Source organism: Mustelus asterias, chromosome 1 (genome assembly GCF_964213995.1).
Source record: "Mustelus asterias chromosome 1, sMusAst1.hap1.1, whole genome shotgun sequence".
NCBI lineage: Eukaryota > Metazoa > Chordata > Chondrichthyes > Carcharhiniformes > Triakidae > Mustelus > Mustelus asterias.
In genome coordinates this window covers 105,597,126-105,625,002 of record NC_135801.1, presented here as the reverse complement: position 1 = coordinate 105,625,002, position 27,877 = coordinate 105,597,126, and the positions used below count along the sequence as shown (strand labels likewise).

General features: G+C 40.2%; 1 protein-coding gene across 3 annotated transcripts; it reads left to right on the top strand.

Annotated features, from left to right (window-relative positions):
* The first annotated feature begins 94 nt into the window (after nt 1–94).
* ugdh (UDP-glucose 6-dehydrogenase) lies at nt 95–27,877 on the top strand. 3 transcript variants are annotated; one of them, XR_013498319.1, is made up of 13 exons: nt 95–213; nt 2,182–2,348; nt 2,442–2,543; nt 6,903–7,103; nt 7,347–7,544; nt 8,689–8,836; nt 9,195–9,289; nt 9,958–10,088; nt 14,758–14,897; nt 19,927–20,018; nt 23,439–23,549; nt 23,719–26,430; nt 27,755–27,877. XR_013498319.1 is itself a non-coding variant. In XM_078216140.1 (12 exons), exons 2-12 carry the CDS (start codon nt 2,187–2,189, stop codon nt 23,827–23,829), a joined length of 1,491 nt encoding a protein of 496 aa, XP_078072266.1. In that variant the 5' UTR covers nt 95–213; nt 2,182–2,186; the 3' UTR covers nt 23,830–27,484. The 3 variants fall into 3 exon arrangements, 2 of the variants coding, with proteins under 2 accessions (XP_078072266.1, XP_078072276.1); XM_078216140.1 differs by lacking the exon at nt 27,755–27,877 and having other exon boundaries at nt 23,719–27,484; XM_078216150.1 differs by lacking the exon at nt 27,755–27,877 and having other exon boundaries at nt 142–261; nt 23,719–27,484.

Below are 27,877 nucleotides of genomic sequence, written 5' to 3'. Positions count from 1 at the left end.
AAGTTTGAACTTGGAGGCCTGCCGCCTGCCCATCTCCTTACACGTCAGAGAGGGGTGGGCTGAGCTTCACAGATTGCTCAATTATTTCTCATACTGAAGCAGCAGGTCAAGTCGACCAAGCGCCGTAAAACACGGAAGAGGCATTCGGGAGAGCGTGAAACTGGAGAGTAAGGAACTTGAGAGTTCTCCCCAATTGCTTGAAATTGACAGAAGGTAAGCGTTGTCTGTGCTGGAGTTAGTCTCAATTCCTTTCCAAACCTGGTATTTCCACACGTGAGATTCTCTGTGCATGAGGAAGTTTTACTGAACCTTCAGTAAATAGACCGGGGCCGCTGCTGTGGGTGGAGCAGGCTGCGCTCCTTTCTGTGCACGCAATCCCTCTTCACTGCAGGAAATAAGTGGAGGAAAGTTTGTTTTTTCTACTTTAAAAGTAGGATCCGCTTTGACAATCAAACTCATTCCCCTCGCTTTTAAATTTAGTATACCTCCCACCTTCAGTAATGTTATCATCCACTCCTTTAAAGCCTTTCGAAATTCATAGTTTTTTGGCAGAGTTGGGTTTAACAATTATAACCCGTTATCATGGATTTTTCTGATAGATTTGAATCTTGCATCACAGAATGCTGTAAGAGTCAGAAGAGCTACCCATAATATCATCATCTGCAAATGAGTCTTCATCAAATGTATACCCAGTTTCCTTTGGAAAGTTCCAATGAGATATAATCAGCAATTGATTAGGAAGGTTGTTTGAATGTATTGCAAGGGGAATGGGATATAAACTTAAGGAAGCTTAATTGCAGCTGTGCAGAGCCTTGGTGATACCACATCTGGAATACTGTGCACAGTTTTGTTCTCCCTGGTAAAATCCCAGATAGCATCCCTACGGTGCAGCCCATCGAGTCTGCACAGACCACAATCCTACCCAGGCCCTGCCCTATTCCCGGAACCCCACATATTTACCCGGCTAATCCCCCTGACACTAGGGTCAATTTAGCACGGCCAATCAACCTAACCCGTCTTTGGACTGTGGGAGGAAACTGGACCACCCAGAGGAAACCCATGCAGACACGGAGAACGTGTAAACTCCACACAAACGGTGACCCAGGGCTGGAATGATCCCTGGCGTTGTGAGGCAGCAGTGCTAACCACTATGCCACCATCACGCCCTCCTTATTTGAAAACAAAGATATAATTGCATTAGAAGCAGTTCAGAGAAGGTTCATTCTTCTCCTTGGAGTGAGAGGCTTATCCTATGAAGAAAGGTTGAATGGGTTGGGCCTATACCCATTTGAGTTCAGAAGAATGAGAGTTTATCTTATTAAATCTCCACCTCATGTCTTATATATTATAGGGCGGCACGGTAGCACAGTGGTTAGCACTGCTGCTTCACAGCTCCAAGGACCTGGGTTCGATTCCCGGCTTGGGTCACTGTCTGTGTGGAGTTTGTACATTCTTCTCGTGTCTGCGTGGGTTTCCTCCAGGTGCTCCGGTTTCCTCCCACAGTCCAAAGATGTGCGGGTTAGGTTGATTGGCCATGCTAAAATTTTTCAGATAAAGCTCGGCACAACATCGTGGGCCGAAGGGCCTGTTCAAAATTGCCCCTTAGTGTCCTGAGATGCGTAGGTTAGAGGGATTAGTGGGTAAATATATAGGGATAAGGGGTAGGGCCTGGGTGGGATTGTGGTCGGTGCAGACTCGATGGGCCGAATGGCCTCTTTCTGTGCTGTAGGGTTTCTATGAATTCTATGAATTATCAGATGAGCAGTTTGTTATAACCTTTTCTTGATTTTACAAATACATCCTGGTATCCTGTAGCAACAAAAGGAAGAAAATATCCCTGTTTTTGTTTATGAATGTGCTTCGTGTTCACTGGACCAGAGAGCTCTGTACTTTTCCTTGCACTTTGTTCCTAATAGGGAAGGCCTTTTTAAAAAAAAATTTCTTTGAACATGGGCATTGTTGGCTAGGCCAGCCTTTGTTGTGCATCTCTAATTGTCCTTGAGCTGTCTTTTTGAACCGAGGTAGTCCACATGGTGTAGGTACACCCATAGTGCTGTTAGGAGGAGAAAACTTATGGGGAAAGTTAGTTAACATCTGGGCTGTAGGGATTCAAGAAAGATTTCTAATTACAGAATCAAAAGATCTAATTTATGCACTGACTTTATTTATCTTTTTCCATAGATATCATGTTTGAAATTAAGAAGATCTGCTGCATTGGTGCAGGATATGTTGGTGGGCCAACATGCAGTATTATTGCTCACATGTGTCCTGAGATTTGTGTTTCAGTTGTAGACATTAACCACGCAAGAATAGAGGCCTGGAATTCAAACACCCTTCCAATCTATGAGGTTCATCATTGAAATATTTATCCAATTTATTGCTAACCCTTTTGCGTGTTTGTCATTCTGTTAGTGTACAATTATAGTTTTCTTTTTTTCCAGCCTGGTTTGAAGGAAGTGGTAGAGTCATGCAGAGGGAAGAACCTTTTTTTTCTGACTGACATCGATGCTGCCATTCGAGAAGCTGACCTTATATTTATTTCGGTAACTTTTTCACCCAATATCCTCCACTGCTTTCCTGAACGTAATTTTTCTTGCAACTGTACAGTCACATCGTGTGTAAACTCTTTCACTGAGTGCTAGCTGGCAATGCAATCATGGAGGGAATCACTACTCATCCATATCCTATTCTTAGCCACCATTCACAACACTTTTGCATTTTAGAAGGTTCACTAGATAGCATTTGCGGATGGAAGTCCATACAGTTGTTCCTTTCTCACCTCAGTAGGGACCTTGAGCAGTGATAGACCAGTGGATTGTGCAGGCTCAATAGAGCTTCAGGTTTAGCATCAGCCTTGGAGGGAGTTCAGCCTTGAGGTGCATTTGGCATTAAGTTATATCTGAGGTGTTAAATCACTAAGATGGTACGCATACTCCAGGATGCAGCTACCTGACCAGCAGAGCAACTTAGTGAGGAAGGAAACTGAGACAATATCCGTCAGGACAGAGTGGGTCCCTGAGAGTATTGCATGTTAAAACGGGTATTCAAGTACTGAATACCGGTGATAATAGCAACAACATGGATAAGAGCAGCCATAAATAAAGCCATAAAATTGTAGGGAAAATGATTGTCAAAGGAGAAGGTATACATGCTTTTGTAGAAGAATATCTAGAAGTTATGTTTCACATTGGGACAAATGACATTGGGAGTGAGTAAAACTGAGATCCTGCAGGAATTAAGAGATAAGGAGCAGGACCCTAAGTGTAGAAATCTCAAATATAATCTTGGTGTCAGGCAATATTCAGCACAAAGAGCACAACTGGAGAGTTGAAGTAGGAGCAAAGGGCTCAAATTCCTGGGATATTGAGACAAAATCTGGATCAGAAGAGGTTTATACAGGATCACTGGCCTTCAATGTCCTCATTGGTGGAGTAACGAGTGCTGTGGGAGGGGTTTAAACTAATAAGGCAGGATGGAGGAAGCAGTAAAGAAAGCAGATGGGGATAGGAAAGATACAAGAGAAAAACAGCAAAGTCACAAAATCAGATCAGGAGGCTGAGGGATTTAAAAGGGTGAGGCAATCAAACAGACAGGCAGCTTTGATTTGTACATCTGTAACTGAATAGAGCTATGAATAAAGTTGGTGAACAACAGGCCCAAATTAATTGCTATGGGTAGGTACATAAAATAACATTGAGATATGTGGCTTGGATTAGCACTGAACTGGCACCAGAGCATTTTTATTGCAAAATATTTAGGAGAAATAAGTATGAAAAAAGGAAGGTGTGGTTCTGTCAATCAAACATTCTATTACCATTACAGTGCTAGGACATGGGAAAACTATAGATGCAAGAGTCCAATATATTTGTTTAGTTTATTTATTAGTGTCACAAGTAGGCTTACATTAACACTGTGAAAACCATTAGTTGCCACACTCCGGCGCCTGTTCGGGCACACGGAGGGAGAATTTAGCATGGACAATGCACCCAACCAGCACATCTTTCGGACTGTGGGAGGAAACTGGAGCACCCGGAGGAAACCCACACAGACACAGAGAGAACATACGGACTCCACACAGACAGTAACCCAAGCCAGGAATCAAACCCAGGTCCCTGGCACTGTGAGGGAGTAGTGCTAACCACTGTGTCACTGTGCTACCCGATTTGACGAAAAAGGAGGAATAAAAGGGGAAATTGATTATTCTTTTGGGAGTATGTATTAGAGCACAGGTAAAAAGGGTACTGATTTGTTTGCAAGTCAGCTTTAATTGGCCAATATGGAGAAAGTAATGGAGAACTATAGGCTCCCCATGTTCCTGGGTAATTAAAAAATGACCAAGGTTTGGACATATCCCTTTTACTTGCAGAGAATGGGGTCCCTGCATATGTTGTTTCTAACGAGCGTAAATGAGTCACATTATGATCTTGACTAATTATCTTAGTGATGATCTTAAATTGATTGTTAGTGTAGATATTAGCGCACTCAGGATTGTTCAGCAAGTGCTGTCCAATCACAGAATTACATCTAACAGTACACATTTTGTCTTGCGTTTTGCAAACTTGGGTTGGTTGAGTATGGTCTGTACTCTGCCTGTTACGAACAACCAAAGGAGCATTATGTTTGATTTGATCAGCCAATTGCTGGCCTATATGGCTGGCATAAGACTTGCACTGAAATTCATACACAATGTTGCTCAATTGTTTGGTAGGCAGGACATCTTTTTGGACTGATGGGAGTATCCAGTTGTTGGAAAATACACTAAACTGCTAGAAGCACATTCATACACAGGGACCCGTTCTCTGCAAACAAAGGGAATAGGTTCATGCCTTGCACGTTTTTTGAATTGTAGGAACTTGCGTAGTCTATAGTTTCACTTTGCTTTCTTCATGGCAAAGCATCAGCCAATACAAGTCAACTTGAAAACCAATCAGTATCCTTTTCTTCAGTGGTATAAATTGTTGAGATCGTTTGAAATTTGGTATTGCATTTGTCAAAAAGCTTTAACAATGTGACTCTCTTTTCAACAGTAAACAAAGACACTAAATAAAAACTCTCAGCCAAGACGTAGCATCTAATAATCCTACAAGATATTATCAGATAAAACACTGAAGTAAAAAATGTCAGAAACAAGAAAGAAACATTTTAGTTAGATTAAAATTGATTGAAACATTATGCACATCTTGACTTTCATAGATCTGAGTCGACTGTGGCTCAGGTCACAGTCTTGCTTCTGAGCCACAAGGTCCGAGCTCAATTGCAACTCCAAGGCTTCAGCACAATATCAAGCCTGACACTCCAGTCTGATACTGAGGGAGTACTACACTGCCTGAGATGGTGTCTTTCAGATGAGATGTCTACCTCTGGTGGATGTAAAAGATCCCAAGGCACTATTTGAAGAAGTGCAGGAGACTTATCCCCAATATCCTGGACAACATTTATCCCCCTTAATCAACATAACAAAGAAAACAGATTATCTGGACAGTTTTCACATTGCTGTTAGTGAGAGCTTGCTGTGTGCAAATTGGCTGCCACATTTCCTACATTGTAACAATGACCACACTTGGAAAATATCCCATTGACTGTAATGCACTCTGGGACACCCGATGGCCGTGAAAAGTGCTGTACAAATGTAAGTCTTTCATTTTTTTTCTGCTTACAGGAAAAGTCCTAACCAGTCCGAGGTAGGGCAGTTGATGTCATATACATGGATTTTAGTAAGGCGTTTGATAAGGTCCCCCATGGTCGGCTTATGATGAAAGTGAGGAGGTGTGGGATAGAGGGAAAGTTGGCCGATTGGATAGGTAACTGGCTGGCTGACCGAAGACAGAGGGTGGTGGTCGATGGAAAATTTTCGGATTGGAGGCAGGTTGCTAGCGGTGTGCCGCAGGGATCAGTGCTTGGTCCTCTGCTCTTTGTGATTTTTATTAATGACTTAGAGGAGGGGGCTGAAGGGTGGATCAGTAAATTTGCTGATGACACCAAGATTGGTGGAGTAGTGGATGAGGTGGAGGGCTGTTGTAGGCTGCAAAGAGACATAGATAGGATGCAAAGCTGGGCTGAAAAATGGCAAATGGAGTTTAACCCTGATAAATGTGAGGTGATTCATTTTGGTAGGACTAATTTAAATGTGGATTACAGGGTCAAAGGTAGGGTTCTGAAGACTGTGGAGGAACAGAGAGATCTTGGGGTCCATATCCACAGATCTCTAAAGGTTGCCACTCAAGTGGATAGAGCTGTGAAGAAGGCCTATAGTGTGTTAGCTTTTATTAACAGGGGGTTGGAGTTTAAGAGCCGTGGGGTTATGCTGCAACTGTACAGGACCTTGGTGAGACCACATTTGGAATATTGTGTGCAGTTCTGGTCACCTCACTATAGGAAGGATGTGGAAGCGCTGGAAGGAGTGCAGAGGAGATTTACCAGGATGCTGCCTGGTTTGGAGGGTAGGTCATATGAGGAAAGGTTGAGGGAGCTAGGGCTGTTCTCTCTGGAGCGGAGGAGGCTGAGGGGAGACTTAATAGAGGTTTATAAAATGATGAAGGGGATAGATAGAGTGAACGTTCAAAGACTATTTCCTCGGGTGGATGGAGCTATTACAAGGGGGCATAACTATAGGGTTCGTGGTGGGAGATACAGGACGGATATCAGAGGTAGGTTCTTTACGCAGAGAGTGGTTGGGGTGTGGAATGGACTGCCTGCAGTGATAGTGGAGTCAGACACTTTAGAAACATTTAAGCGGTTATTGGATAGGCACATGGAGCACACCAGGATGATAGGGAGTGGGATAGCTTGATCTTGGTTTCAGATAAAGCTCGGCACAACATCGTGGGCCGAAGGGCCTGTTCTGTGCTGTACTGTTCTATGTTCTATGTTCTAACCACGAATGTTCTGTTTATGTTGAATAGGTGAACACGCCCACTAAAATGTATGGAATGGGTAAAGGTCGAGCTGCAGACCTGAGATACATTGAATCCTGTGCCCGGAGAATAGTGGCAGTCTCAAACGGACACAAAATAGTTACAGAGAAGAGCACTGTGCCTGTGCGAGCAGCTGAGAGCATTCGTAGAATATTCCATTCAAACAAAAAGCCAAACTTGTCTCTACAGGTGAATTCAAGCAACTCGAGAATCATCGCGCTTATTTGTATTCAAAGGAGCCTTGCAATCTACTTAACACTCGATAACAGTATAAAATTAGCTCATGTATACATCAGCAGTAGGGGCTATTTCCTCTCTGCACTAACAGTGCAAATATGCAATATAGTCAGTCCTCACTCTTACATCTGCTTTTTGGCCAGTTGACTCTCTCATTTCACAATGAACCTGACCAAGGATATATTTACAATGCAGGTGCTATCAAATCCAGAATTCCTGGCTGAAGGAACGGCTATTAATGATTTGAAGAACCCAGATCGAGTGCTGATTGGTGGAGATGAAACACCAGAGGGTCAGGAGGCAATTCAGGCACTCTGTGCTGTGTACGAGCGTTGGGTACCAAAAGACAAAATCATCACGACTAACACGTGGTCCTCGGAGCTTTCCAAATTGGTACGTTGCTTTCAATTTTATGACAAGCTGCTTTCAAATTTTGTCTGATAACAGTCCAGTGAAGTGTATTATGCTAAAGGTGCTGTATATATCCAAGTTGTTTTTGTTGTTGTACATGTCATTCCTTTTGAATGTTATTTCATTCATTTACAATTTCATTTTGGTAAAAACTTTATAACTTGTACTGACATATAAGTCACACTGCTGCCTAAAGTGGCAATGTTAACACTCGAGCTTGCAGTAATTTCATTCAATTAAATGTTCATTTCATAGAATAGAATCCCTACAGTGCAGATGGAGGCCATTCAGCCCATCAAGTCTACACTGACTACAATCCCACCCAGTCCCTATCCCCATAACCCCACATATTTGCCATGCTAATCCCTCTAACCTACATATCCCAGGACACTAAGAGGCAATTTATTATGGCCAATCAACCTGACCCGCACATCTTTAACCTGCACTGTGGGGGAAACCGGAGCACTCGGAGGAAACCCACGCAGACACGGGGAGAATGTGCAAACGCCACACAGACAGTGACCCAAGCCGGGAATGCAGCAGGTCCCTGGCGCTGTGAGGCAGCAGTGCTAACCACTGTGCCACTGTGCCGTCGTTGTCTGAAATGAAGAAGTATTTTTGTTTTGTTTTTTTTTGATTTATACAATAGTCTCATTGCCAAATACGGTAATGGAATTTATGAGAACGTTTGCATTATGCTTCTAAGAGAACTTTAAAATGCATTTGTGTTTCTGTTTGTGAAACATTGCTAGAGTTGCACTTGCCATTAAAATATTAGCCACATTCCAAAGTAATTTATTGTTTTTGAAGTACTTTGAGATATCCCAAGGACATGAAGGGCACAAAATAATGCAAGTTGTTTCTTTCCTTTTTTCAGTAAGGTCCCTTTTTGGCAAGGAAGAGCCAGAACATTGAAAGCCTTTGTAGGTCCTTCCTCTGACGTAGTGTATCAGCCTCCTTGCTTTGTAGCATTTTCAGAAACTAGATGGCTTGTAAGCTTCACCAATGAGAACTGTATACAACCTGTCCATGACGATGTATAGCCTCAGCATCACCTCTGGTAACTTGGCAGAGTGCATTGGCCATTTATTAGCATATTTATTTATTTATTTTCTTTTATTATTAGGCTGCTAATGCATTTCTTGCTCAACGAATCAGCAGTATTAACTCAATCAGTGCTCTGTGTGAAGCGACTGGTGCTGATGTTGAGGAGGTAGCTCGTGCTATAGGCATGGATCAGCGAATTGGAAGCAAATTTCTCAAAGCCAGCATTGGTTAGTAATTTGTTTTTATAATGCGGAGATTTGTTGTAAGGTGTTGGGCATAGTTCAGTAGGTCTTAAAGTGGTCTTAGATAGTTGAACAGTAAGTATTTATTAACTACTAGAAACTATGTACTCTGGCACAGTAAAGGTCCAAGCTAGGAGCTGTCTCCGTGCTTGCTTCTACACATAGCTCTGTCTGATCCTAAGGTGCAGGCCATGTGTTCTCTTACATCACTGTGTGGGAGGTACTGTACGGAGTCCCACATTAACCCTTTATGCGCCAGTCCCTTATACTATAAGATCCACCTTTATTTCTTTTACAAAACCTAAAGGTGCCTTTAATAGGCAATGCTTTTATTCTGTTTCAGGGTTTGGAGGGAGCTGTTTCCAGAAAGACGTTCTGAACCTGGTGTATTTATGTGAAGCATTGAACCTACCTGAAGTGGCACAATACTGGCAGCAGGTAAATTCTTGAGATACGTCACAGAAATTATATCCTAAACTTGGCACTCAGCAACTATTTTTGGTATGCACAACAATTTCAACTGACAAATTATTCATTCAGCAAGATATGTTATTCAGGATCTTGATTTCTTTATTCATTTCAGTTCAAAGGAATGTGTTTTCAAATTAAACAAATTCACAGTGGACGGTGTCAGCACCTGTTTCTTGGAATAGGTATCCGTGATGATTCTGCCCAATTGTACTCTGGTTTTCTAAATGTCCTGCTACTCCTTGCTTAATAATGGATTCTAGCATTTTCCCAATGACAGGTGTCAGGCCGATAGTTAGTTTCCTGCTTTTGTCTCCCTCCTTTCTTGAATAGAGAAACCACCAGCTGCATATTAAATTTTTACATTGGTTAATTCCGCAAGGTATACAGACTTCACAGTGCTAAGGGAAACATTCAGCAGGTGGCTGTATGTAGTGTAAAACGAGGGAAACTGAATTAATATCAATGTATCAATGGTTTTATTTTATGAAATCTTTTCTTGGTTGCTTTGTGTTAAGTTGTATTAATTAACTAATATTCACCTGAAAAATGAAAACAAAAGCTTTGAAAGAATGTCTGGTATATTTTTCTAGATCACACTTGGATCATTCTATCAGTTAAAGTTTGATTTCTTTTAGGTGATTGACATGAATGAATATCAGCGGAGGAGGTTTGCTTCCCGCATTATTGGCTGCCTCTTCAATACCGTGACAGGCAAAAAGATAGCTCTTTTAGGGTTTGCTTTCAAAAAGGACACTGGAGACACCCGGTAATTTTATTATTCTGATATGCTTCAGTTTTTCTGTGATAATATATAGCTGCATGTGTTGTGCTGTAATGCTGAAAACAATTCTTATGACATTTTCTGTGGAAAAATATTTCAACTGTATTCTCGAAATAGTATCCACCGAGTAGGAATTTCTATCTTTAACTGAAATCAATGTGGCAAAGTCTAATAAAAGGAACATTTATTTCTGAGCACCTTATGGAATTAATTGTAGAACTGAAAAATGTCCACGCAACTGGTGTTTTTTGCTCAAGAAAGGAGGGAGAAAGAAAGCAGGAAACTAACTACAGACCAGTTAGCCTGACATCTGCCATTAGGAAAATGCTAGAATCTATATTAATGAAGTTTTAGCAGGGCTGTTAGAAAAATCAAAATACAATCAGGCAGAGTCAACATGCTTTTGTGAAAGAAAAATCATGCTTGAGGATGTAACAAGCAGGGTGGATAAAAGGGAACCAGTAGATGTAGTGTATTTGGATTTCCAAAATGCATTTAATAAGGTACTACATAAAAGATTACTACACAAAAGTTCAGGTGTTGGGGATGATATATTAGTTTGGATAAAAGATTGGCCAACAAACAGGAAAAAGGAGAGTTAGGATAAATGGGTCAGTGGGGAATGGTGAAGCAGGCTTAAGGGGCCAAATGGTCTATTCCTGCTCCTAGTTTGTATGTTTATATGGACCTTAAATCATATTAATAATCCCTGCACTATTAATTTATTCAGTAGGTCTTTATGATTCTTAATGACTAGCTTTCTATATAATTGATAAAAACATTTTCTCTGTTTTGACCATTAGGACAAATACCATTGCTATATATGTGTGATATACATGGTTTGTTCTTAGCAACTATTTTGGCCTGGTTTGTGGATAGGTTTTTAGAAGGGAGGAGGAGGAGGGGGTGTGTGTGTGTGTCACACTTATCCCCCAGTCTCAGGATTCACACACTCTCTCAATCTGTCACATTCACTCACACTCATGCCAAACCATTAAGAAACCAGTCGGGAAGGTCCCAACCCAGGGCCACACAATTGCGAGGCAATTTATTTTTGATTCTGGTTTTATTTTTGTTTTGAAACAGAGTATGGCCAGTTCAAATTTAATTATTTTGAAATGAGTTAGATAATTGAACTAGAAACAGTTGCTGTGGAAAGAAATAGCACATTATTGTAGGTGAATTGATTGGTGCTAATTTACTGCAAGATTTTGTCATCTTTAAACTTGGAAGTGGAACCAGGCATCACGTGCCAATAGAATATTTCACTATTAGTTCAAGATATTCTCCTCCTTATCACATCAATGTGGGATTGATGTTTGTGATAGTTGCAAAGTTCAAGTCTGTTGGTTGTTGCTGTCTGAATGTTTCAAAGGGTCAGGTTTAAAGAAACAGCACTGGTTGGGTAAATTGGATGACCCGTTTGTATGCAATTGTCCTGATAAGGCAATGGTTGTAAAGTGTATTGTACCGAAACCTGAACTTCTAATTCGCCTTGTAAATAGAGGCATAAAATCCAAAAAGCGAAGAAGCTTTGCTCAACCTATATGAAACAGTTCAATCTCACTGTGACTATGGTTCCCAATTCTTAACACCCAAAGGATGTGAGAAGGGTGAAATGGGGGAGAAACTCTACGGCCCATGATCTCTCTGGAATGCTATTTTTAAATTCTTCCATTTAATAACATTTCTCTCACATTTTTAAAAGTCTTCATTGATCGAGCCATAATTTCCTTCTCCCTGGTAAATTCCATAAATATTTGAGTCTGTCATTTCCTCAAAGTCCAAAATTTTAATCTATGAGCTTCTGGAATTCACTCATGTGCATTAAGCACCACAGTCTTAGCCATTTCATAATCTGAAGACTCTTCATCTGTAAGACTTGAATAGACATCCAATGCTTCCCCTACTATTTATATGACCAGGCAAGGGGATGAACAAGGACACAGCCTCTTAAGAGGATGTCATCAGAGCCTTTGACTCATATTTTAAGGGCAGCACGGTGGCACAGTGGTTGGCACTGTTGCCTCACAGCACCAGGGACCCGGGTTCAATTCCCGGCTTGGGTCACTGTCTGTCTGGAGTCTGCATTTTCTCCGTGGGTTGCGCTGGGTGCTCCAGTTTCCTCACACAGTCCAAAGATGTACGGGTTAGGCTAAATGGAAATGCTAAATTGCCCCTTAGTGTCAGGGGGATGACCTAAGGTAAAAACATGGGGTTATGAGGATAGGGCCTGGGTGGGATTGTAGTTGGTGCAGACTTGCTGGGCTGAATGGCCTCCTTCTGCACTGTAGGATTCTATGATTCCAAGGTATGTACTTTATAAATGAATGGTCCACTTCTATTGTGGTCAAGCTGCTTAGTAGCAATTTTCTCAAAGGAGATAAAATACCTTTCAACCCCTTCCTCACTAAATTAGGGAACAAGGCAAATATTTCTTCCGAAATCAAAACCTGGAGGTGAACAAAATCTTTCTCTCTGCCTTGCAGAGTTCCTCAACTCTTCCTCCCTTTGAAGCTCTCTGTGGCTTTTCTTATCCCTTTCAATTGTTTCTCTTTGGAATGCAAGTTCAAACTTCCATATTTCTATTTCTCTCGCTCTCTTTCCCTCCCTTTCTAATTTGAACTTTTTAATATCCCTTTCTTTTCTTTCTCTTTTGAGTTCAAGATTTTTTTATTTCTTTTTCTCTCCTTTTTCCCTTCTGGAATTTTAATTCAAGTTGCATCATTTGCAACTGAACCCTAGTTAACTCGAGCTGTGCTGTATCTATGTCGGCCTTTTCCTCCACAAGTTTTCCTCCAATAAGTTGTCAATATCTCAACTACATATGTTTGTGTAACAACTACTTTTAACTCTATTTCTAGACTTTCTGCTATTGCTTTTAAATTAACCTTTGTTAATTATAGTAAAACACTCGGGGATAAATCCCCCCCCTCAAGAAAAGCTTCAACAATTGACAAGACCATTTCATCTTTTCAATAAATAAAGTAAAAGCCACTGTAAAACCTTGCTCGCTTAACCTTTAGCAAACTGCAGCAGACCTGTCTTAGTCTGTGGATTCAAAATCCTGCAAAGAGCCTCCAATGTTTCTGAATTTGAGGCAGACTATTAACTTTTTAAAATAATACGAACACATGGTTACTAATTGAAAGAAATTATGCCATTAGTTTTCACATTTTGAAGAAAATCTTTTTCTGAACAAAATTAAATAAATTTAGTACTATATTTAAACTAAAAAATCTCAGCATACCATCTCCTGCTTTGTTTCTTTTTGGTTTCAAACAAGGATCTTGTTTCAGGATCTTGAGGATTCTTTCACTTCTCCAAAACCAGGTGTGCCACAGCTCTTGGGAATTAACTTTAATTCTCTTCAGTTTCATAGTCTGGCACCTTTGACTTCCAGAGATTATTTTCTCTCTGTGAGGATTGGGGTGGCACGGTAGCACAGTGGTTAGCACTGCTGCTTCACAGCTCCAGGGACCTGGGATTGATTCCCGGCTTGGGTCACTATCTGTGTGGAGTTTGCACATTCTCCTCGCGTCTGCGTGGGTTTCCTCCGGGTGCTCCGGTTTCCTCCCACAGTCCAAAGATGTGCGGGTTAGGTTGATTAGCCATGCTAAAATTGCCCCTTAGTGTCCTGAGGTGTGTAGATTAGAGGGATTAGCGGGTAAAATATGTAGGGATATGGGGGTAGGGCCTGGGTGGGATTGTGGTCGGTGCAGACTCGATGGGCCGAATGGCCTCTTTCTGTACTGTAGGGTTTCTATGATTTCTATGATTCCACTACTGATCTCTTTCATGGGCCTTACCAGCCAAATTTGACAATTTCAATTTCTCATGCACTTGGATCTTTCATTCCGAACATGGGCCCCTCTTGCAATTCCTGACTCCAGATCCAGACTGTCCCTGAATCCTAATGGCCCATATGCTCCTTCTTCTGGCTTTGACAGATAACAAACTGCCTTGTTCCTGCCTTTGACCCTGCTGATAGTTTTCTCTCTGCTTGTGTCTGTGAGAAAACACACACATACACTCCCACACAAAAGGATTGATCCCTGCAACATATCTCCATAGCAGTATAGCATATCTGGGATGTTCCAAACAGAAATTTAAACCAATTATCTTTTATCTTCAAAACAACCCTTTGATTCTGTGACCTATATCAATAATTGAGTTAACGGCCCTCTTTCCAGATTTGTTGGGACAACCAATAAACTCTCTTGGTTAGAAAGGTGTTTTTCGCTTCTTTGATCTGCCGACTACATAAATAATTTACATAACTTATTGAAATAACTGTAGATCTCCTGTCCCTACCAAAAATTCAAAGATATTGATCCATTGTTTAAGTTTTCTCGCTTCTATCACTGACCTTATTAAATAAACATAGAGTACTCTTTGGACTGTAATTAGCTCAGCTTTGATTACCAGTTTCTCAGCCAGGTATTTCCATATATCTATATTTAACATACCCTAACCTAAGTTATCTTCTAAAGCATATTACTTATTAAATTGGACATTCAGAACAATTGATAGGACTTTCTACAACCCTACCCTAGTGGAAATTCCCTTTAACTGCTTTAATTTCATTTAAATGTATTCATTTTTATTCTGCAGAATTTTAAGTTGCTAATTGTGTCATTTTGTTTTATTTTAGAGAGTCTTCCAGTATTTACATCAGCAAATACCTACTGGATGAAGGTGCAAATCTTCACATCTATGATCCCAAAGTTCCCAAAGAGCAGATTGTCAAGGATCTGTCACATCCCAATATCCCTCTGGGTACTTCTGATGAAGGTATAACAAGACAGAAATTGTTTTCTTTTCTTTCTCCATTTCCCTGTTTGTGTATACTATTGAATACAAATGACATTTTTTATTTAAAAGAAGCTGCATTCTCCATACTCCTAAGTTCAATTTTCTATATAAACTGAGAACCAAAGTGGGCCCAATTGACCTTGGAGTCTAGTATCTGCAATTCTTCTTCACTTTAAGCAAGATTCATTCACACAAACACCAATTCCTATAAGTTAATCAGCTTTCTATGCCATGTGCCTGATTTTTTTCTAATAATACGATAATTGATTTATAGAATGCTTAGAGGACAGAAGGAGGCTATTTGGCCTGTTGAATCCATGCTAGCTCTCACAAGAAAGCCAAGTTTGCATTTTCCTCTACCACTATTTCAGGCAGCATGTTCCAGATATCTTTTTGGCACCCTCTCTAATACATCCTTCCTCAAGTGCATTGCCTAGAATTGGATATAATGTTTCAGTTAAGGTTCAACCAGTATTTTATAAAGGTTCAATATAACATCTTTACTTTTGTACTCTATTTATAAAGTCTAGGGTCCCATATGCCTTTCTGACCAATTTCTTTACCTGTCCAGCTACCTTCAATGATTTGTGCACATATATGCCCCGATCATTCTGTTTCTGCACCCTCCACCCCTTTAGAATTGTATCCTTTATTTCCAATGCCTCTCCTCATTCTTCCTACAAAATTGTATTACTTCTATGTTTAATATTTCATCTGCTACTTGTCCTCCATTCCTGGCTTTGTCCTTTTGAAATCTATCACTATCCTCTCCCTCACAGTTCACTATATTTCCAACTTTTGTGTCAACTGCAAAGTTTGAAGTTGTATCCTGTACACACAAACCTAAATCATTAGTATATAACAAGAAAAGCAGTAGTCTTAAGACCAATTCTGGGGAACCTCACTGTATACTTCCTTCCAGTCTGAAAAATAACCCTTCACCACAATTGTCTGTTTCCTATCACTCAGATAATGTTGTATTCATGCTGACACTGTCCCTTTTATTCAATAGGCTCTAACTTTGCTGACAAACCCATTATGTGGCACTTTATCAAACACCTTTTGGAAATTCATATACACTACATAAACAACATTACCCTCATCAACCATTTATGTTATCCTATCAAAAAACTCAGTCAAGTTAATGAAACTTATCTCACCTTAATCCTTGCTGGTTTTCCTTAATTAATCCACACTTGTCCAAATGACTGTTGAATTTGTCCCAGATTATGGTTTCTAAAAGCTTTCCTGCTACCAAGGTTAAACTGCCTGACCTTTAATTGCTGGATTTATTCTCACACTCTTGTGTGAACAATTGTGTAACTTTTAAATTCTCCCAACCCTCAGGTAACACCCACATATCTAAAGAGGATTGGAAGATTAAGGCTAGTGCCACTACAATTTTCACACTTAGCTTCCCCAACATCCTTGGATGCATCCTATCTGGTTCTGATGACGTATCCATAAATATAGCCAGCCTTTCTATACCTCCCTTATCAAGTTTCAGTCTATCCAGTATCTCAACTATCTCCTCTTTTGCTATGACTTTGGCTGCATCTACTTCCTTGGTAAAGACGGATGCAAAGTACTAATTTAAGATCAGTCATGCGCAAGTCCCTAATTGGCCCCACCCCTCTTTTTACTATCCTTGTACTGTTTAAATGTTATAGAAGACTTTTGCATTCCCCTTCGTGTGCTCTACCAGACTCTTCTTATACTCTCCAATACTGTCTCTTTGCTGCTGTTATTTCCTTTTTCACTTTTGCTCTGAAATTTCAAAATTCAGCCTGGTTCTTACTTGTAATACCGATTTGACACCTGCCGTACACATCCTTTCTCTGCTTCATCTTACTCTATCTCTTTCGTCATCTAGGAAGCTCTGGCTTTGATTGCCCAATCTTTTCCACCTCATGGAAAGATACCTACCTTGCCTGTACCTGAACCATCTACTGTTTAAAGGCAGCCAATTGTTCAATTACAGTTTTGCCAGTCAATGTTTGATTCTAATTTACCTGCAACAGATCCATGGTCCACCCTTAGAAATTAGCGCTGCTTCAATTAAATACTTTCACTCTCAACTTTGGAGTTTGCACATTCTCCTCGTGTCTGCGTGGGTTTCCTCCGGGTGCTCCGGTTTCCTCCCACAGTCCAAAGATGTGCGGGTTAGGTTGATTGGCCAGGTTAAAAATTGCCCCTTGGAGTCCTGAGGTGTGTAGGTTAGAGGGATTAGCGGGTAAAATATGTGGGGGTAGGGCCTGGGTGGGATTGTGGTCGGTGCAGACTCGATGGGCCGAATGGCCTCCTTCTGCACTAAAAAAAGTGATGAACAAAGCATCGTAGCTGTGAGGGACAGCTCGGTGGATAGGATATTGGTATGTAGATAGGCTGGAAAATTGGGCGGGGATCCTGGATTCAGGATTCAATCCTGGACCGGGGAGCGGCGCGGGCTTGGAGGGCCGAAGGGCCTGTTCCTGTGCTGTATTGTTCTTTGTTGTTCTTTGTTCAACTCCTTGTCCTATTCCATAACTAATTTAAACCACATGAATCAACTATCACTGGCCCCTCTCTCTACTGACACTTGATCCACTTGACTCACCTCATTTCCCAGAACCAAATCCACCAATGGCTTGTTGGGCCAGAAATGTACTGATAAAAAAAATTCTCCTGAAACAATTTAGAAACTCTTCGCCCTCTCTTCCCTTTGCATTACTATTATTCCAGCTTTTTGTTACTTAAAAAAAATCTTAAATTAATTTACGGGATGTGGGCATTGCTGGCGAGGCCAGCATTTATTGCCGATCCCTAATTGCTGTTGAGAAGGTGGTGAACTACTTTCTTGAACCATTGTAGTCCATGTGGTGTAGATACATCTACAGTGCTGTTAGGGAGGGAGTTCCTGAATTTTGATCCAGCGACGGAGAGTGAATAGCATTATATTTCCAAGTCAGGGCGGTGAGTGACTTGGAGGGGAATTTCCAAGTGGTCATGTTCCCATGTGTTTGCTCCCCTTGTCCTTCTAAATTGCTTAGCTTATGATTATTGAAGTGGCCCATTATCATTACTTTGTGGTTCTCAACTTCTCTGTAATTTCCCTATATATTTTGTTCTTCTATATCTCTCCCATTAGTTGATGGCCTTCAGTGAAGCACTCTGGTAAAATAAAATAAAGGCACGTCTGTTGATTCTTAACTCTAACAATACAGATTCTGTAGTTGATACTTCCAGAACATCCTCTCTCCAGCACTGTGATATTCTCCTTAATCAAACTGCTATTTCGCCTCCATTCTTATCTTCCCTATGTTTTCTGAATAGTTTGTTTGAAGGAATATTTAAGACTCAATCCTGTCCTTTTTAGAGCCAGTTCAAAGGAAGTCTATACTTTACTTTGCATAGAGATTAGTGAACCTTTGTTCCACTGACTGATTCCTGAGATGGCTGGATTGGCCTAAGATGAGACAGGGCCTGTATTCGATAGAAGAATGAGAGGTGATCTCACTGAAACATAAAAAATTCTTACAGGGCTCAACAAGGTAGAAGCCAGAAGGATGTTTCCACTGGTTGGGGGCTCCAGGACCAGGAGATACAGTCTCGATACAAGGGGAAAGCCATTTAAGGCTAAGATGAGAAGGATTCTTCACTCAGAGTGTGATTAATCTTTGGAATTCTTGACCCCATGGGCTGTGGAAGCTTAGTCATTGAGTGCATTTAAGACTGAGATTGATAGATTTCTAGATGGTAAAGACATCAAGGGATTTAGGGATAGTTTGGGAAAATGGAGATCAGCCATGATCTAACTGAATGGCAGAGCAGGCATGAGGGCCTGAATGGTCTACTCTTGCTCCTATTTCCTATGTTCCTAGTCCATTACCTCTTAGTCTGACCCCATCTAAAATGTTACTATTTCTTACTCAAGTGCCATCCTGCTCTCCGAGTCCTTGTGAAGCGTTTTTCTCCTTTCTGATGCTACATCTTGGTTCCCCACCCCCCCCAACAAATTTATTTAAACTCTCTGCGACAGTGCCAGCAAACCACCACACAAGGACATTGACCCTGGCTTTGTGGAGGCGCAACCTGTCAGGGCTGTGTAGGTCTCATATCCTCCAGAATTGGTTCCAATGTCCCAGGAATCTAAAGCCCTTCCTCCTGCACCATCTTTGTAGCCATGGATTCTTTACTCACTAGCTCGTTGCACTTGGAGCAATCCAGATGTCAAATCAGCACCATATTAAACACCATCTAAAAATCTTTGTATGTTCCTGCTCTGAATTTCATCAGAGACGTTCCCTTAACTTCTACGATAGCTTTAGCAGGAAATAAGCAGAACCCCTGAAGAAATGGTGATAAAATGGCTGTTTCCTAGAGGTAAAACCAACATATCAAGTTTCGCCAATGGCAACCACAAAGGAAAACTGAGTGGAGGATGATTGCCTATCCTTTACACACCTTCATTCAATGCAATGGCACAGATGATGGAGGAGGGTAGAATTTCATTTAATGCAAACAGTTTTGCACTGAACTGAAAACACTGCAGTTCGAAGGTGCTTCCTTTGTGACACATGAATTTAAATTGATGCGTGATGAAAATTATTCCATTATTTTTAAACAACTTTGTTAATGCACTTGTACAAAATTCCCAACTTTATAGTTTTACTGATGTTGTTTACCTGCTTAAAATAAGAGAATAATTTCCAGCCCGACCCGTCATCAATTTGTTCTCACATTTGATATGTTGGATTGTTTCATGCTTTCCTGTATCAGACATTAATTATTTCTCAGAACATCTGAAATTTTCAGTCATTTCCAGTCTACACTTTATAACACCACCATGCTCACGCACGTAGCTAAACTTCATTAAATTTGCTCATATCAAACATTTTAGCTCTCCTAATAAATTCTAAAACTAACAATTCAAGCAATGAATAGAAATGTGGAGAAGTGGCCATATAAATTTAAGCTACCAGTAAAGATACTAGCTACAATAACTATGATCAACCTTTTCCCAACACAGTGCCTTGCTTGGTCACTATCTGTAATGACGCGTATGAAGCCTGTGATGGAGCCCACGCCATTGTCATCTGCACTGAGTGGGATGAGTTCAAGGTAAGGGGAAACCCTATGAAAGGTGAGCTTCTAATCAGATCCTGTTTACACATAACCAGATTATCCTGCACAGGAAACATGTTTTAAGAAGCTTTGGAAAGAAAATGCTACAAGTTACCTGGATCAGATTGGATACATTCCACAAAGGCAAGGAAGATAGGATAAACCAGCATAAAACACTGGTTCAGTCTCAACTGGAGTACTGTATCCTGTTCTAGGCACCACACTTTAGGAAGGATGGAAAGGCATTAGTGAGGACGAAGAAAAGATTCACAAAAATGGCTCTGGGGATGAGGAACTTCAGTGACGTGGAGAGACTGGAGAAGATGGGAACTGTCTCCCTCAGAGAAAGTTAAAAGGAGATTTGATTGAGGCATTCATAGTCACGAGGGGCCTGGACAGAGATGGGGAGAAACTGTCCCCATTGGTGGAAGAATCGAGAACCAGAGGACGCTAATTTTAGGTGACTGGCCAAAGAAGCAATAGAAGGAAAAACTTGTGCACAGCGAGCAGTCATGATCTAGAATGCACTGAGTGTGGTGGAGACAGATTCAATCATGGCTTTGAAAAGAGAATTGGATCATTATCTGAAGAGGAAATATTTGCAGGGCTTTGGGAAAAAGGTAGGGAAGTGGTATAAGATTGATGGCTCTTGCAATGAGCTGGCATGGACACATCAGGCCAAATGGCTCCACCTGGATTGTAAACATTCTAGGATTCGCTCCAGACAAAGAAAGGACTGAGGAAATATGCAGTGCTCTGGTTAATGCTTCTATGAACTGCATAAATATAACAGCTTTATAAGAGACTAGGAATTGAGTCAAGTTTTTAAAACACGAAGATGATGGATGAATGGAATTATACAGCTCATCCCCATAAAAATGCAAGTCATAGTAGGCCATTTGGTCCATCAAGTCTGATCCACTGCTATTCAAAGAGATCATGACTAATCTATGATAATCCTTAACTCCACTTTTCCACTGTATCCCCATAACGCTTGATTCCCTTACTGATTAAAAATCTGTCTGTTTCAGCCTTGAACATACTTAACGACCGAGCTTGTACAGACCTTTGTAGTAAAGAATTCCACAGATTCACTACCTTCTGAGTGAAGAAATTTCTCCTAATCTCTGTTTTAAATGGGTGACCTATTACTCTGAGATTATGCTCTCTGATCCTAGATTCTCCCACAAGAGGAAACAACCTCTCAACATCGACCCTGTCAATCCCCCTGAGAATCCTATGTCTCAATAAGGTCGCTTCTCATCCTTCTAAACTCCAATGAATACAGGGCCAACCTCCTCAACCTCTCCTCAGAAGAAAATCCCTCCATACCCAGGATCAATTTAGTGAACCTTCTCTAGACTGCCAATATATCTTTCCTTAGATAGGAGATGAAAGCTGTTCACAGTATTCCAGGTGTCGTCTAACTAGTGCCTTGTATAGTTTCAGCAAGATTTCCTTATTTTTATACTACTCCCCTTTGAAATAAAGGCCAATATTCCATTTGCCTTCCCCATTACCTACTGAACTTGCATGCTAAGCTTTTTGTGATTTATGCATGAGGACCACCAAATCCCTTTTTGTTACAGCTTTCTGCAGTCTTTCTCCATTTAAACAATAGTCAGCTCCTTTATTCTACCTACCAGAGTGCATTTCCTACATTATATTCCATCTGCTAAATTTTTGCCTAATCACTTAATCTGTCTATATCCCTCTGTGGGCTCTTTGTGTCACCTATTTTTGTATAATCCACAGACTTGGCAATAGTACATTCACTTCCCTCATCCAAGTCATTAATATATATTGTAAATAATTGTGGCCCCAGCACTGATCCCTATGGCACTCCACAAGTTATAGGTTGCCATCTTGAAAATACCCCTCTTGTCAAAACTTTGTCTTTTATTACTTAGTCAATCCTCTATCCATGCAATTATACTACCCCCAACACTATGGGCTCTTCTCTTATTAAGTAGCCTTTTGTGTGGTACCTTATCAAATGATTTTTGGAAATCCAAGTATATTACATCTATCGTTTCCCCTTTATCTATCCTGCTCATTACCACCTCAAAAAATTCTAGTAAATTTGTCAGGTGTGATTTCCTCTTCTTGTAGCTGTGCTGACTCTGCTTCATTATATTATGTATTTCTAAATTCTCTGCTATTACATCCCTTATAATGGACAAAGGGACAGGTCTGAAAAATGCAGCGAGCCATTCAAAACTCCATTGACTTTGATAGGACCACCAGCAGGAGGGGCCGTAAAATTCTGCCTTGTGTAGATATACAAAATATAACTGTGTGATGCAGTGGATTAAATGCTGACTTTTCATATTAAAACCTAGCCCTCATTGAGTGAATGGGATCCACTTTTGTCTTCTGCAAGAATCCTACATGGAATAAATTCAGTTCCTAGTACCAACCTGCCCCTAACTTGGCAGTAAGTTGGCAATCACTCAAATAGATTACATGAAGGCTTATGGGGGATATGGTAAGATATCACACTGGTATAGTAGGGTGCTCTTGGATAAGGTTACGCTTCTACATTGCTTCCCAGAAATACATATTGGAAATTGTGCAGAGTAGATTACAATAGTTGTAAATCTATGATTATCGTCAAAAGAGGATGCGTGTGGAGTGCTTTTTCTAGAAATTGTGATGGAGGTAGAATCAATAACCACTTTTAAAAGGGAAATGATGTTTGAAAAATATAAATGTTAAAGGATATGAGGACTATTAGAATTAGAACTAGATGTATTTATTCAGAGAGATGCCTTCGGAAAAATGGAGTAACTGACAATTTCTGATCCTATAAATTGTTTTAATGGCTGGATAAATATCTGCTTAAAAGTTAATGTTCAAGTTTGTAAATCATGTTAGTTCCAAATTTATAAAAGACAGTAGAATCAGACTGTCCTTGCTATTGAATGAGGGAAAGAATTACATAGAAAAAAAGTTAGGTGTTTTTGGAAAAACCAGTGCAATTATGTAAAATAAATTTCCTTGGTCCCGTAGTGAAAGTATGTTTTGCAGTAATTCACAACTCCATCGAAGAATAGGATACAATATATTCCTTTCTGAGTTGGCTCATATAGGACAGGTTGCTTAAGAAGTAAAGTTCTTTTTCAGAAAAGATCAATCCGAGAAATCATAAACGCACTGCATTCAGCACAAATGGTAAAGACTTGGAAATAGGTCACAGGCATCACCTTGGCCTGCGAATGTCTGCCACAAATGGGAACAAAATGATTAAATTGAGAAGCACGAAACGTTTATTTAAATGGATTAGAAATTGTAGGCAGCATACCGACAAAGTCTGGAAATGCTTGGCTGGTGTAAGAGACTCTTGCTAGTAGTGCAAACTCAGAAATTACCCTCAATGAGTCTTCATCTAATGTTTGTGCATTTTTGTTTTCCCAGATGCTGAATTACGAACTCATTCATACGAAAATGCTAAAACCAGCTTTCATCTTCGATGGCAGGCGTGTTCTCGATGATCTGCATCCAAAACTCCAAAAGTTGGGATTCCAGGTAGGAAAGTTTGTTTTTTCCCTCCAATTGGAAAGCCATTTTTCTGATATTTGCCGATATGTATTTATTAAACGGCTTGGGAAAAATTCAAATCTCAGAAAAACAGAATTCGCATCATCCTAAATCTTCTCTGTTAATGTGCAATGTTTTTGAATCTTTTTGCTTCCAGGTTGAGACTATTGGCAAGAAGGTAACTGAACAGAGGATTCCCTTCACACCCACAGCTGAAGTTTCTAAATTTAGTTTACAAGAACCTCCATTTAAGGAAGTCTCAGTGTAGATATTTGGATAAATATTAGCCATATATTTTTTTTAAATTTGAAATTACACCCAACAAATAAATATTGTTTAAATTTAAAGGGGGCTTTGAAAAGAAAAAAATATGATTAAAGTAATTTATTTTAATGAAACAATGATAGTATCTGCAATTTTCTATTGATTATAATTGGCAGTATTTTCTTTTCTCTAATTTTTATCTCTCCTTAAGATACTAATTTGCACTAGTGTGTGGTGCAGGTGCTGGTTATTCTGTGACATTTCTTTATATATATATATATATATATATATGTATGTATATATATGTTTAGAAAATAAGTGTCAAATTATTAGCTGACCCTACAACCAAGTGCATCCTTACCCAATCAGTGTGTGTGTTTTGCAGCAGTGCCCCTGAGTATTCTCCCCCTCCTTAGCCAAGTAGCTCTGAGGCCAGTTGTAGTAACTCCTGTTGCTATTTTTTTAATTCTGTCATGGGATGTGTGGGCTTTGCTGCCTCAGCCAGCATTTATTGCCCATCTCCAATTGCTCTTGAGAAGGTGATGGTGCACTGCCTTGAACCGCTGCAATCCATGACTGAATTCAAATGATTCAGCAGCTACTACGGGTCACGCTCGAGATCCTTCTGACTCACATGACTTGGCTCTACAATGACCAATTTAGCCCATTATTTGAATGATAACAAAATTAACTACACATTAAATTTAAGTATTTTAACCATTATTAAATCTTGAAGTTAATACTTTTAATTTCATTTTGCTAATAAAATATAAAGATAATTGTGAACATGCTTGGTGCTTTCAAAATTCGGGTTGCACATTGGGAGAAAATCTAATGGTGAAATTTCCATAGATTAAACTTGTATTACATTGATACTGACTATGATTGATGATAATTCATAGCTATAACCAAAAAGATTATTATGTGGCTGATATGGACTTTGAGCTAGAAGTCTTAAGTTGAGATAATTATTAATTAGAAGGGAAGGAAGATGCTTCTTTCTCTGGCCTGTGGTGAAATACTCAACACATTGAGAGGAAAGGTCTGGGATTGGTCTGACAATCCACGATGGGAATAGACTTACCCACCACTCTACTAGGCCAAACGACATGGAGCAGCCCTGCAAAAGGAGATTTAAGGAATGAGTCTAAATAGATTTCTTGGATCCAACGTACTCAAGCTACCACACATCAAATTGTGAGAAAAGGAAGAAGAAATCGAGTCAATTGTGTTCCTTTTGCTGACATTAATATCCTGGCTTCTCCACAAGAACAGAAACAAAGATTTACAAAAACTTCCCTAAACAATTTGCTTGCAATTGGCTGAGGATATACCAGTTAAGGCTACTTACCTACAGGGAATGCCTGATAAATGGCTTAAAAGGACTGACAAACAGAGCCATCAATTAAACATCACAGCTGTCTTCCAGACACCAGAACAACCATAAGCAGAGCCATAGGTAATTAGCTGATAAAGAAAATTGAGTCTGTGGTTGAAATTTTTTTTATTTGTTAACTGGGACTTTACCATACAGGAATCTACTATTTGTTGATATCAGCAACCGGTCAGAGATTTTTCCCCACATACAAAGGGCTTTCAGTTAGTTGCAATGAGTATTTCAACCATCATAAATCCAGACATTGTACAGTGGTCGAGTTCATTGCTGTTCTACATGTTGCTGTTTGGGTTTAAGCATCGCCCAAACCTCCTCACTGTTGTCAGTAACGATCATAGAGATGACAAAATAGCACAGTTTGAAACCTCATCCATTGTAAGAACGTTCAGAAGAATTGTGGAATGATTTTAAAATGAGATATTGTCCCAATGTGTTTTGTTCTCAAAAAGCAGGGTATGTCCAACCCATTGTATTCTCAATCGTCAGCAAAATAAGGGAAGGTGTAATCAACAGTGCTATCAAATGGCTCTAAGCAATAACCTGCTCACTGATGACTCAGTTTGGGATCCACCAGGACCACTCAGCTTGTGACTTAATTATAGTCTTGGTCCAAACATGGACAAAAGAGCTAAACTCAGAGTTGAGATGAGAGTGATTGCCTTTGACATCAAAGGCAGCCTTTGACCGAGTGTGGCAATTGTGAGCCCTAGCAAAACTGAAGTCAACGGGAATCGCAGGGAGAATCTCTTCACTAGTTGGAATCATACCTAACACAAAAGATAGTTGTGGTTGTTAGAGGTCAATCATCTCATTTCCAGGACATTACAGCAGGAAATCCTCAGGGTAATGTCCTAGGCCAACCACATTCTGCAGCTACATCAATGACCTTCCTTGTGCTGTAAGATCAGTGGGGATGTTGGCTGACGATTGCATAGTGTTCAGCACAATTTGTGACCCTGCAGATACTGAAACATTGTGTTCATATGCAGCAAGATCTGAACAACATTCAGGCTTGGGCTAATAAGGAGCTAACATTCATGCCATACAAGTTTCAGACAATGACCATCTACAACAAGAGAGCATCTAACCATTTCCGCTTCACATTCAATGACATTACCATTGCTGAATCCCCCATTATCAGCATCCTGGGGGTTACTCTTGACCAGAAACTGAACTGGACCAATCTAAATACTATGGCTACAAGAGCAGGTGAGAGGCTGAGAATTCTATGAAGAGTAACTCCCTTCCTGACTCCCCAAAGCCTATCTATGATCTACAAGGCATAGGTCAGGAGGGTGATAAAATACTCACCACTTGCCTGGATGAGTACAGCTCCAACAAACCTCAAGAAGTATGACGCCATCCAGGACAAAGCACCCCATGCACCATCTTAAAGATTCATTCCCTCCACCTCAGTAGCAGCAGTGTGTACCATCTACACTATGCACTACAGCAACTCAAAGCTCCTTCCAATCCTGTGACATCTACCAACCAAAAGGACAAGAACAATAGACATATGGGAACCCTACCAGCTGCAAGTTCCCCTCCAACCCACTCACCATTCTGACTTGGAACAATGTTGCCATTCCTTCACCTTCACTAGGTCAAAATCTTGGAATTCCCTCCCAAACAGCACTGTGGGTGTACCTGGACTACATAAACTGCAGCAGTTCATGGCGGTTGCTCACTACCAATTTCTCAAGGGCAATTAGGATTGGGCAATAAATGCTAACCTAGCCAGTGACACCCACACCCTGCGTAAAAAATAACTCAAGGCAACCATGATTTAATACAAAGTGTTCCTACCAGAAGAGTTCCCTACCATCTGCCGTAAATGCGTGTTGTACAATTTGCTGGTATGTGTGAAATAATTTTGGGCAGGAAATTCAGTTACTGGTATTGCGTGTCCACAGCACAATAATGTTCACGATTTGGCAAAAATTGGCAAATGCACTCAGAAGATCTAAGGATGCTGAGGCTATTCCAAACCATATCACTGTAACCCTAAAGTAATCAGTGACACTTGACTTTCATTTCTCTAACAGCAGTGGAACTAGTTGTAACCTCGAATCTTGTTAAAACATTTCAACCAATGCTTCCGTATCCAATTATTGAATTTTTTGGAGTACTGTATAATCCTCTAAGACTGATGATGCATTCACTTGAATATTTATCAGTTGTAATTCGATTAATCAGTAAAAAAGCTTTGTTGGTAACTTGTGTAATAGTAAATAAAACAAGTTTCAATGGTGCAATGCTTGAGAATATGACTTGCATTTTGATTGTCTTCTTCCAGATAAATGTTGACATTTTTCCATTTGGCATGAACATGAAGACATAATTCTAAAACTATTCTTACTGTTGTAAAGTCTTTAGAACTTAGCGTATTCTAAGATTTTGGGTTAGATATGAAGCCTCTGTTGGATAAACTATACCATTTTAATTCATCCAAATTATCAAACATCGTCATTTGTTTGTCTTAGTTATTTTATCCTCCTTGCCAGAGGGTTTTTGACTTCACTCTGCATTACAGTTCCACAGATTCCAGTCACTTGCAATGTCTTGTCCAAATGTGCAAACTCCATGGAGTAACTCACTGAACCATGAAAGAAATGTATCTGCGAAACATTGGAATTTAGTAAAAAAGCTGAAGCAC